Source organism: Lissotriton vulgaris, chromosome 7 (genome assembly GCF_964263255.1).
Source record: "Lissotriton vulgaris chromosome 7, aLisVul1.2, whole genome shotgun sequence".
Taxonomy (NCBI): Eukaryota; Metazoa; Chordata; class Amphibia; order Caudata; family Salamandridae; genus Lissotriton; species Lissotriton vulgaris.
This window is the reverse complement of record NC_141695.1, coordinates 313,431,846-313,444,279: the sequence shown is the minus strand read 5'-3', so window position 1 is coordinate 313,444,279 and position 12,434 is coordinate 313,431,846. Positions and strand designations below refer to the sequence as shown.

Here is a 12,434-nt window from a genome sequence, read left to right as displayed (position 1 = left end):
AAATAAACCATACACAAGGCGCAGGGTAGATAATCTATTCTTGTGCACACCCAGAAAGGGGAGAAAAGTAGGGCGAATAATAGAATGACAAAGTTTCATCTTGTGCAGTTCTGTGTAAAGAGACAAACAGGGAGGACAGGTTTTGGGATAGGACAGGTACAACAACATTGTGCATTGAGTGTAAAGTAGAAGTGCAGTGGGCAAAAAAGCACAAACACATTCATAACTAATCTACATTGTATTAGTGTGAAGGGTATAACTTATTTCCCCTAAGAAGTGGAATACAAGAGAAGTCCTTGCACCGGACTTATGAGGGGCGATTACAAAGGGATATAACAGTGTAGGTGGTAAGTCATATGTACCATACTTATGAAGGGAATAACCTGTGAAGTGACAAAACAGTGGTTGAACAGAACTAGTGCATAGTCTCCAAGGCAATGAGAACAGAAGGAGAGATAGGATGGCAACAGAACAAGTACACTCACCTTGCTTACAGCCTTTCGTAAAATGTCTTTATAATCCTCCTTGGTGATCTCCTTCCTCTGGTAGTAGGGCTTAATGGCCAGCTTTACTTCCTCAATGGCTCGCTCTTGCGTGTGAAGCTTTTTCAAGTACTGCCAAGGAGGAGAAAGCAATACAATCCACAATCAATAGTTGTAGCCAATAAGGGCGGCTCTGAGTTGGTCCACCTCTCACCCTTCTGCTCATCTAGGGTCCAATTAAACTGCTGAGTACCTCAGGGATCCTCCCTACTCTCCATCGTTTTAACCTGTGTATCAGCCCTCCTTGCACATTCTTTAAAGAATCGAAAATGAACAGTTTAGAACTACGCTGATGAAATGCAGCTGCTTTTTACCATTGACAATACCTCAGAATCAAAGGAAGCCTTCCACAAAACAATGACATACATTTGTGACTGGATGAACACTACCCAGTAAACTATTTATTTTATCAGAATTTACTTTTATCACCATCCAATAAAGCTCAGACACTGTCTTCTGTTTTTCATCCATTTTATACAAGTAGTAATCTCAAGTAATCCAAAATTTCATCTTCAAACTTCACATAGGCTCAAAGAGTGCCACTAAGGCTTTGCTCCAAGACACATATCGGTACAGGTTTCCACATAATTCAACGTGGAGATGACAATCCCAATACACTTTTTTGCACATGTTTACACGGACATTTAAGGTCGGTGGGCATTCTACCTTTTTTGACACAGGGATGTGTCATGTCTTCAATTTTTGTCTGCACCAAAGCACGCAGCCTCCAGTGGCAGTCTTCTTGTATGTGCTTGGTGAGGGGTCTCTTAGGGTGCCATAATTCGTGCTGCAACCCTTATGGACCTTTCTTTGTTTTGGGGAAACTCAATATACAAAAACATATTAGCAACTCTACAAAGGGAGCAAACTTCCAGATAAACACACGGAGGTAGCTGAAACCCTTCCTTCAAGCCAACGACTTCAAGCAGGCAGTTCAAGCTTTAGTTATCCCCAGAGTAGAGTACGGATGTGTCCCTCTATGTGACCTTTCGAAAGCTACAACATCACCTCTAAGAGCTTCTATAAATGTGGCAGTGAGACTCATCACTAGGTCTAAAAGAAGGGCCCACATCTCCCCAGACCTAAAATCCTTGAATTGGCTAGCAATGGAAGCCAGAATTAATCTGAAAATAGCGTGTATGACGCATAAAGCCCTGCATCACAAGGAACCAAGCTATTTGGCACAGAAACTGATGATTTCTGGTGGGATAGGATCTTCAAGAAGCACAGACAACCTACTACTGAAACCCCAAAGATTCAACAAGAAGAAAACCTATACACGATCCTTCTAAGGGATGGCGCCCAGGAATTGGAATGCTTTACCCCAAGAAACCAGACTTAACTCTTCTATTGCTTCTTTCAACAAGACCAATTGCATTGTAAATGCTTGTTGTTTATATAAATATTAAGCTCGGGATCCAAAAAGACTATGACAGCTTGTTTCTACACCAGCTAGCCATCTGATTGTTAGGCCCCTTTTACATTTGAGGCTGTCCATAATGATGTCCTTGGTCAAACTGGCCTCCTTTTTTTCCATTTTGCTAGCCATAATAAGGTGGGGCTTTCTCTGATGTAATCCTTAATGTATGGGACAACTAGTTCTTCATGGCAGATTAAATAGGGGGATGAAATGGGAACTGCCAGGACCTTTCTGCAATCCTGTTCTCTTCAGACTGAATAGCATCACTTTTGAAAGTGTCCCGTACACTGTGTTTTATAGATTTGAAGCAGCAGGATAAGAGCTCCCCTAGGGGATGGTTGGGGCAAGCTGAGTAGTGATCCAATAGCCCTGGACAGTTTCATCCTAAACTGATATTTGGTACCCACTGTAGGAAGGTAGATACCCGACTATGGTTGCCCCCAACTTTTTGCCTGGTGTTTTGCTGGTTTTCCGACTTAGTTGACCTGGGACCCTGCTATTCAGGGCCCCAGGCCTACTGCTCTCTGTGTAAAATGGATTCCCTGTACCTTAGGTACATAACCAATTGGTACTGCTCCGCCTTATCAGACCCTGTAACTCAGGGCATAGGTGTACCTAGGGCCTACCAGGGGCTGCAGCATGTATTATGCCACCCCTGGCTGGCCATCTAAATCTGACACAACTGGCTGCACGACAGCTGGGGCAAGGTGGTGTAGTCACCCTTTGCTTTAGATATAGTATACCTATATCTAACCCTAAAATGGACACACAGATTCCTATCAGTCACTCCTATGGCAGGCCTTGACAAACCTGAAGGCAGAGTGCTTGGAATCGTGTGAGATGGTGCTCTGGCATGAGCTGAGCCCGTTTGCAGCTTGCGGAACCAAGTCCTAATAGCTGTTCCATGATAACGCATACCATATACTCTTAAGTGCATTATAATCCTCGCGGTTATATGCTATCTTTGGTATTGCTTTATCAAAACATGTCGAGTAAGGTGTCATACGAATTGGAATACTAACCCTTCGCCAATTCTGGCGACGGGGTTAGCATTCCACCCTCCTAGAGGGACACGACATGTATGTAACTGTGAACCCCGGTTAAAGTTAACTCAAGCCTCAGCATCACAAAATGGATGCTGCCACCACAGACACAAGTCTGACCCCCTGCAGCTGGGAGTCCTTCCAGCGAGGGGAGCTTGGACAAAGGGTTTCCTGTCAGGGGCGGTGCTAGCACCATCCCAGACAGGGTTTTGTGTATCCTGGGTAGGCAGGGCTTTAGAGGAAGGTGACTGCAAGTGGCACCCCGGTGCTCACTATGCATCTGCCGGCTAGAACCAGTTCCAGGGGCACACCAGCCCCTGAGCTGGGGAAAGTCCGGCATGGGAGAGGGGTGTAACCACCCCCCTTCCTGGTCCCACCCAGGGGCAGGACCTAGTCGCGTGCCAGCCCCTTTTCCTAGTATAAAGATAGGAGCGGGCCCCCTTCCAGATCAGATCATCTTTGAATCCTGAAACCACTTTCTACGAAAGGAACTCTCGACTTCTTCTCAAGATTTCTCCCTTGTGACTAAGGAGTAGTCACCCTGCACCCGCTGGCACCATCCAAGAACACTGCGGTTTGCTGCACGTCCTTCCTCCGGAATCCGACTGACCACAGATGTGCACAGATCTATCTCTGACTTCATCGAGAATAACAATCTGTTGCACCCCACTCAATCTAGGTTTCGTGCGAATTACAGCACAGAGACCGCGCGACTTGAAGTCACCACTGCCATCAGAGAGGTCTTGGATACTGGAGGAAAGGCCATGTTGGTCATGTTGGACCTGTCGGCGGCGTTCGACACCGTTCCCCATGATACCCTCCTAATTCGACTCTGGGATTGTGGTCTCCGGGGGACGGTGTGGAACTGGCTCAAATCATTTCTAGCTAGCCGTCGACAAACGATCTGGGCGCCACCTCACTCCGCAGCTATGGCAACTCTGGAAGTGGGGGTCCCTCAGGGGTCTATTCTTAGCCCCCTGCTCTTTAACATCTTTCTGGCCCCCCTTGCAGAGGTTGCAGAGTCGTTCGGCGCTCAGATCGTGTCTTACGCTGACGACACCCAGCTCTTGTTCACATATGACAAGAATGAGGTGTTCGATGGGATCCGCATCAGAGGCTGCCTAGAAGCAGTCTTTGATTGGTTCAAAAGACACGGCTTAAAATGCAACTCCGATAAATCGGAGCTGCTTTTTTTTGGATGTGTCTCTGAACCAAACTGGAAAAGTTGGTGGCCACAAGACCTGTTTCCACCGGTTAATGCAAGTACCAAGGCTAAAAATCTAGGTATCATTGTTGACAATGAGTTAACCTTTGGGCCTCAAATATCCTGTCTTTCGGGGAAATGTTTCGGGATCCTGCGGATGCTCAGGAAATTCCTCCCCTTGATTTCTATGAACCATCGAAGGGTCATTGTCCAAGCACTTGTCGGGTCGCGTTTGGACTATGCAAATGCCCTCTATCTAGGACTCCCTAAATATCTCGTGAGGAGACTTCAAGTAGTCCAAAATTCAGCTGCCAGGGCTATTTATGGACTCCCTAGACGAGCTAGTGCTTCTGACTTGTTGAAGGAACTGCACTGGCTTCCTATAGCCAAGAGGGCTCTCTTTAAAAGCCTGACGCTGACCTACAAGGCCCTTCATGACTCAGGCCCTAGGTACATTAGGAAGCGCCTTGCTCTTTACAAGCCGAGCAGAACTTTGCGATCTGCCTCCTTGTCTAAAATGGTTGTTCCGTCCATCAAGCGAACCAGACAAGGGGGGCGCTCTTTTCATTACCTGGCCCCGCGCGCCTGGAATGAGCTTCCCATTTCTCTCAGACAGGCCCCTAGTCTGATGTCGTTCAGAAAGGCATTAAAAACCTGGCTGTTTACCAGTTAACTTCGCTGTTCCTTTTATTCTGCAGTTATGTTTCCTCTTCTTAAAGGACCTCTTCGCTAAAGCACCGGGACACTCCTACTGGAGTAGCCGTTGCGCTATAGAAGAACCCAAATAACATAACATAACATAACAGCACAACGAGACCCGGCTTCCCTGGCACCTCTGGCCTCTACCTACGTCTACAGCTCAGCTGAGATCCGTGGGTGCGACGAGACCTCGAGGGACCGGCCATCTTCAAGACTGCACGACTCTTGCCCAGCACGACCGCCGAGGGATCCTCGAGTGAGTGCTTTGGGGTCCGAGAAGCCCCAACGCTGAGCAGCTCCAGTACCGAAGTTCAGCCCTCCAGCATCCACCAGATCTGCGTGGGGCCCTTCTGCTTTTTGCTGCTCACCGCGTTGTCTGGCTACTAGCCCGCTGGCTTGTGGCCTTCCCGACGACGACCGACGACATCAACACTGCTGGTCTGGTTGCTCCAGACTGGCCCTTGCTCCCTTCCAAAAGAGGAGCACCCCGGACCCTCCTGGTCCACTCCAGACGCCATTTTGAGTCCACCGCGTGGGCTTGAATTTGCCAAGACTTGTTGCCCCAATCCTGGGTCCAGCGACGTCGACAGCAGCAACCATCGTGGGACAGCTCGCACCTCCATCCTGGTCGCCGACAACGCCTCCTGGTCCGTGAGACTGCAGAGCCCAGCGTCGCCCACTCACCTGGTCGAGGTGACTTCAGCCGGTGCCATCCTGGTGCCCATCTAATCACTGGCTAGTGATTCAGAACTTGGTCCCCTCTGCTTACAGGTGTCTTCCATCTTCGATCCAGGCTTGGATCCACCGAACAATCTTCACTGGTCGCCTGCCAGCAACTTCTTTCAGGCTCCATAGATTGCAACGAGGATTCCGGACGTCTTTCCAGACCTATGCAGCCGCAGCCCCTGGGCTAGGTAACTTCGGCATTTCGGTGCCCCAGCATAGCCTCACTATCCAAGGGTCCAGATCCTTTTTCGTTTTCAGCCTACCTGGTCGGATTCGTCAGATATCACTAACTTTGTAAATTCTAGCTTCCATAGACTTTGCCCCGCGTGAGAGTGCACACTCTGCACCCGAGTCCCCTAGGCCTCCTGCTAGTAATCTGAAGGTTCAGTAGTCAAGTCCTAGCGATTCCAAAGCCTATTAGTCCAGTACTTACCTGCTAGTAATTTCGCATTCCACTTTTAGAGTATATGGTTTTTCGTGCCCCTCGGGCATTTGTGTAAATTGTGCAACTTAAAGTTTTTTCGTAAGAGTTTGGTTGTGTGCTTAGTACCATGTCCTCATAAAGAGTACAGGGCTGTTGTGATCTAAATAAATACACTGTTTATTTTCATAACACTTGTGTGGTGTCCTTTCACTTGGTGTTCAAGGGGTATATGTGATGGTATAACAGCTGGCTTAACACGCCCTCTAGAGTTTAGCCCGAAGACTGCTCGTAGCCATGCTACTAGGATAGCTGGTCTATAAGGTTGACTTACAACCAATCATCAATAAGGGTTGTTTGGACTGTTACAAAGTGCTCACTAGAATAGTGAACATTATATATCAGGCCAACTTCTAACATTGGTGAGCAGCGGTTGGGATTTGAGCTTGCTGTTGTTTTACCACACGTATCCTAAGAATATCTTTGTGAAAGATCACATAAGTATTTAAGGTACATATAACTTAGCTTAGAATACTCTGAGTTCTACTGAACCAGCTGTTGTAGTTTAACAGGGCCTAGCACACCCAGACTACAACTCTTAGCAAGGGATCAGTAGGCAAATAGTGTAGGCAGGTGCATCACTTACACCACACTAGAAGCATGTCTAACCACGGAGAGTCTTCAGAGACCCTTCTTGTGGTTGTGGACCCTCCACAGGTCCCTTCCAGATATGTTGCTCTTAGCTTCCAGGAGATGAGACAAATCTGTACATCCAGGAAGCTAAAACAGGGTTCTAACCCTACCATTCCTATTCTGATTGGTCTCTTAGAGACTTATGATGCAAGGAGGTCTGCCAACACAGATCCTTCTCATCCAGATGGGAATCTGCCCCCCTTAGAGGGACCCTTTAGTAACCCTGACCACCCCCTCCAGGCAGCAGATGATGCTGAGGAGGAGGAGGAGGAGTTTTCAGAGGATGAGGCAGACAAGGGACAGGTAGAAGTCAGGAGACTCACCAGGTCCAACTTAAGTAGGCATGAGAATGGATTTGGGGGACCCCCAGGGCCACTCTCAGGCAGACTTAACATTGGGAGTGGACGAGTTAGGTCTCTGTCCAGAGGCTCTAATAGATCCATTCGAACTAATGGCTCTCAGACCTCTTCTCACAGAGGGATGTCATCCCCTAAGAGAAGGGAGCATGAAGCTAAGATTAGGGAAGCCAATCTGAGGATTGAAAGGGAAGAACTTGCCCTGGCCAAAGAGAGGCTTGCCTTTGCTAGAGAGCAAAAGTTAAGTGGGTTAGATCTCACTGGTGGCAGCATTCTCCCAAGAGAAAAAGACAGGAGTTTAGACACTAGACACCCGAGTAAGATAGTGCCCCCCTTTAAACAAGGGGATGGCATCCACAAATGGATGACTGCTTTGGAGAGGGCCTGCACTGTACAGTGTGTCCCCCAGAGTCAGTGGGCAGCTATCTTGTGGCTCTCCTTGTAAGGCAAAGGTAGAGATAAGCTCCTCACTACTAGAGTTGAGGATGCTAACAATTACCAAGTCCTGAAGAATACACTGGTTGATGGGTTTGGTTTAACCACTGAACAGTACAGGTTGATGTTCAGAGACACCCAGAAAACTCAGTCTCAGGATTGGGCTGACTTTGTTGATTGTGCCACTAAGGCTTTTGAAGGCTGGCTACTGGGAAGTAAGGTTACTGATTTCAAAGGATTGTACAATCTAATTATGAGAGAGCAAATCTTAAGTAATTGTCAGAACCAGTAATTACACCAGCACCTGGTAGACTCTGATCTGACCTCTCCACAAGAATTGGGTAAGAGGGCAGACAAATGGGTCAGAACCAGGGTCAGGCCTAAGAACCAGGGTGGTGACCAAAAGAAGGAATCAACCAAGCCTCAAGAGAAGGGTGGGAATAAATCTTCTGATCAAACCACAGGGCCCCAAAATTCCTCTGAAAAGGGTGGGTGCCAAACTTCTCCCAAAACCCAAAAGAAACGTCGGCTCTTCCTTTACGCCGACCGCTTCCTCGAGGTCCTCGACGTCGAGGATCCCCTAGACGCCGACCGTGTTCGACGCCGATCGTCTTCGACGCCGACCGTCTTCTCAACGCCGACCGTCTTCTCAACGCCGACCGGCGGTGTCGCCTCAACGGCGAGCGCCGACGCCTGTCGCTCCTTCGACGTCGATGGCTCGACGCTGACGTCGACGACGAAGCCGTTGACGGTGGTCTCGACGGCAGCCTACCCAGGCCCATCGACGTTGATCCTTCACGCCGTCTCGACCCGGAGCCCCGGGGAGATGGGGAACACACCGCTGTCATCCCTCTCGACGTAGTCGTCGATGCAATCTACACCGACGGAGACCGGGACCGTTTGCTGGTCTACCTGCCTCTGGGGAGACCCCCAGAGGCCTCGGCAGGGGGAGCCTTCCCAGTCTGCCCAGACCCACTTGCAGCCTGCAGTCGTCTGTCCTCTAGGCCTTGAAGCCTAATCTTCAGCCTTTCCCTCAGGGTCATTGCTGAAAAGTTCTTGCAGATGTCACAATCTTCAGGGACATGTGCTTCAGGTAGACAGATGATGCAGACGTCGTGTGGATCAGTATTGAACTTCTTCCTCCCACATGCTGGGCATTTGTCGAAAAGAGCAGGCATTTTAGAGCCCTAAAAAGCCTGAACAAGCCCACAGGAGTGAAGGGAAACACCAAGACACAAACTGAAAACACTTTTAAATCACAAAGTGCACAAAAATCCAATAAACCCTTGCAAAAAGTGAGAGCTCAATGCACCAGGGTCCTGTTAGCAGGAGCCGGAAAAAAAGAACTGAAAGTAAAAGGGACCTGCTGTGCATTCTGGGATACTGGGAGAAGTTCTAGAAAGTTCTCTTAAAGGCACAGTATCCTATTTAAGCCACATAATGGCAGCCTATGGGGCTTGTCTGTCCATGCCTTCCTCTCTATCATTCCAGAGGCTTTTACTGGTAGAGGCAAGTTTCTCTATGGAAGAAACTGGGCAGGCTGTGTTGTATGTGTGGTTCTTTTGGTGGAATTTCTAGTTGAAGTACGACAGTGTTGCCTGTGGATATAGGCTGCATTATTTGTCTTTAAATTCTCTCTTAAGTGTCTTTGCAGTTCTGCATTTTTTGACAACTTAAGAGATTATTTTTGATTGCCGGGATCCACGCACATGGGCGGGACTATTCACTAGATTATGACTATACACAGAGATCCCCTACTACAGAACTTTAGTTGGACCACAGGCCTAAAGGTGGTAGCCTTTAGCCAGCCCTGTCGCCTGAGAACTGCAGCTCCTGCCAGTTGCCTAAAGTTTGTATTTGCAATATCCAAAGCGCAGTCAATGGTTTTTGCAGCTGCACATTCCCCCTCCATTAAGATCTTAAGTGCCTCTTGCCTTTTATCTTCTGGAATTAGATTAATCATACCAGCCATCTCGGACCACATTTGGCGATCATAGCACCCTATAATCAGCAAAGAATTTGCAGCTCTGATCCAGGCAGCAGCCATGGTGAATTTTTTTTTTACCGATAAGGACCAAACGACGACCCTCCTTATCTGGTGGTGTAGTGATGGGGGTGGCTGTGTTTTTCGATCTTTGTTGCGCGGCGTGCGAGATGACCAAATCCGGCCGCGGGTGTCCAATGAGGTATGAAGGACTACTGAGAGGAGCGCGATATTTCTTATCAATCCTTGGTAACACGCAAGCAGGATTTTTCATCACTTTGACTCCTTTCCAGATATAATTTATAATAGGAATGGCTCTTGACACCTTCCTAGTTTCTTCTTTAAAATCATGAAGAAAACATTCTGTCTGTTCCACTGTTACCAGTAGTTGAAATCTAGTTGCAGCTCGCTGCATGAGATTATGGAACCCACCTATGTCTTCAGGTGGTAAGTCTGAAGGTTGTGGAGTTGGTGGAGACGGCATGGGAATAACATAAGTATCCCACTGATCTAACGGAGGATTATCTCGTAACTCGCCCTCCTTTATCCGAAGAAGTATCCGGGTCTGATTAGGCAAATCAGGTTGTGGAGGTTCCGTTCCCGGAGATCTAGGTGGTGGAATCTCAGGTTGAGGAGCCAGAACTGCAGGTTGGGGTGGAGGCATGACCTTCTGCGGCAGAAAATGTTGTTTATAGTCTGCCAGCAAGGCCTGTAAATCTTGATCAAGGCTCGGTGGCAAATAGCTGGATACCGAAGGACGAGATCGCCTTTGGTATTCTGTCTGATGAGGCACTACAATGTCCTCCTGATAATATTCGGAATAGTTATCATCCTCCTCATCATCCTGGCACTTAATGTTCAATTCAGAAATATGGTGAGCTATCCCAAAAGCTCCCTCATTGTCATCATCCTCAAAATCATCCTCCTCTTCATGAGCATAAGTCTCTAAGAGATGGGAGCGTGTAAGTGGCGAGATGTAAGCACCTTCTTGCCGTTGGTACGATATTAATTGAAATATTTTAGAAGAAAGTGGCTTTGAAAAGGCCTCTACAGTGGTTGGAGGCATTGCTGAAGTAACAGCTATTAGTCTTGCTGGAGGTGTCGATGATGGGACCGTCGTCGACGGGACCACCGTAGACGGGACCACAGTCGACTCACTCGACGTCGACGGAACCACCGTTGACTGACTCAACGTCGACGGGACCACCGGTGACGGACCTTGGTACAGTAGATGACTTCGACGGGGGCTTCGATGGTGCTTTCGTCGACGAGTGCTTCTTTGATGACGAGACTGTCGTCGACGGATCGTCGGCGATGGTTCTTTTCGTCAGAATGGAGATCTTAGTAGACAGTATAGGAGAGGTGATGGCTGTGGTGGAAATCATAGCCATAGACGAAGGAGCAGAAGATGAGATGGTAGTCACAGGTGAGGAGACAGAAGAGGTCTTACTCAGTTTTCTTTGTAGATTCCTTGAGAGCTGGGGCTTCAGAGAGAGAAGATGAAGATCTCTGTGAAGAGCCCGAAGTGGAGTGGGAGGTTTTAACATGTTTTCTCCCCTCACTTGGATAATCCTCCTGCGATCTAGCTCTCTTACTTGAGATCGAAGCTCTGTCTTCATCATCAGTTGAAGAGGATTTGAGCCATAAGAGGACTCTGGCATCCCTATCCCTTAAGGTCTTGGAAGGGAAGGTGCGGCAGATCTTACAATTTTTTGCCTCATGTTTTGGACAAAGGCAATAAATGCAGTCCTTATGTTGGTCATCAACATGGACCCTTTTCTTTTTACATGTTCTGCAAGGTTTAAATAAAGCCTTTTTGTCAGACATCCTGAAGTAGAGAAGAAAGTGAGTAAAGACTCAGGGAGTCTCCCTTCCACAGGACGTGCGGTGAAAATATGAGGAGAACTGGCTCTGCAGAGAGGGTTCTAGAGGGTGCTGTTAGCTGATTGGTTGGAACAAAGACTTTGGTCTTTTTAGCATAATGAGGTAGATAGGCTAAAACAATCTAGGCCTCAGGCCTTTCTCATAGGGCCTACTACTGCAATTTACGTTTGGCACTGCTTTTTTATATACCGTGGGACTCCCGCCTCAGCGGCAGGGAATGATTCAGGCATGTGAATCTATGAAAGATACCCCAATACTGGATAAAGTGGATTTCTGTTGAAGAAACCCCCCCACTCCACCCACACACTTTTTGCCAGACTACTGATGCACTTTCACTTGATGTGCCGTGGGTCCCAGCCAATCAGGTTCCCAGGGACTGTGTTCTTTCCCCAAAATTAACTCAATTGGCATCTCTGGCCACAGGTCAGCCCCTGGTAAATAGTACTACAGGTTCCCAGGGCACTGTGACCTCTAAGGGCTGCAGCACTTATTGCGCCACCCTTAGAGGCCCTGTACCTTCACACACTGCCTTTGCAGACTGTGTTTTGGTGCAGAACAAAGTGACGAGTCGACATGGCACACATCCCTGTGTATCATCCCTACAACCCACTGCCCAGGCATTAATCAGTCACCCCTCTAGCTGGGTGCTCTATTCCAGTGGTGAGGGTACCGGTGCATGAGCCATGTACCCCTACAGAGTCCATTCTTAGACATTGTAAGTGCAGTGCTGCCATTAAGAGTATGTGGTGCTGGAAGCTTGTCATTACGAACTCCACAGCACCATAATGGCTATACTGAAAACTGGGAGGTTTGGTATCAAACTTCTCAGCACAATAAACCCACACTGATGCCAGTGTGATAATTAATGAAAAATGCACACAGAGGACATCTTAGAGATGCCCCCTGAAAAACGACCAGCCTCTGGTGCGTACCCTGACTGATACAGACCAGCCTGCCACCAGGAGGTAAGTTTCTGGACCTGTGGGGTGGGAGCCTTCACTGCCTGAGCCCAGGCCAGAAAGAGCCA

The 12,434-nt window shown here is 48.2% G+C and overlaps 1 protein-coding gene across 2 annotated transcripts in view; it reads right to left on the bottom strand.

Annotated features, from left to right (window-relative positions):
- Window positions 1-12,434, bottom strand: part of SCAF1 (SR-related CTD associated factor 1) — a 313,971-nt gene that overhangs the window by 60,791 nt on the left and 240,746 nt on the right. For both annotated transcript variants that reach the window (XM_086930129.1, XM_086930130.1), the window contains exon 10: window positions 486-614. In XM_086930129.1, the coding sequence (XP_086786255.1) occupies window positions 486-614 (129 nt within the window). The remainder of the gene's footprint in view (window positions 1-485; window positions 615-12,434) is intronic.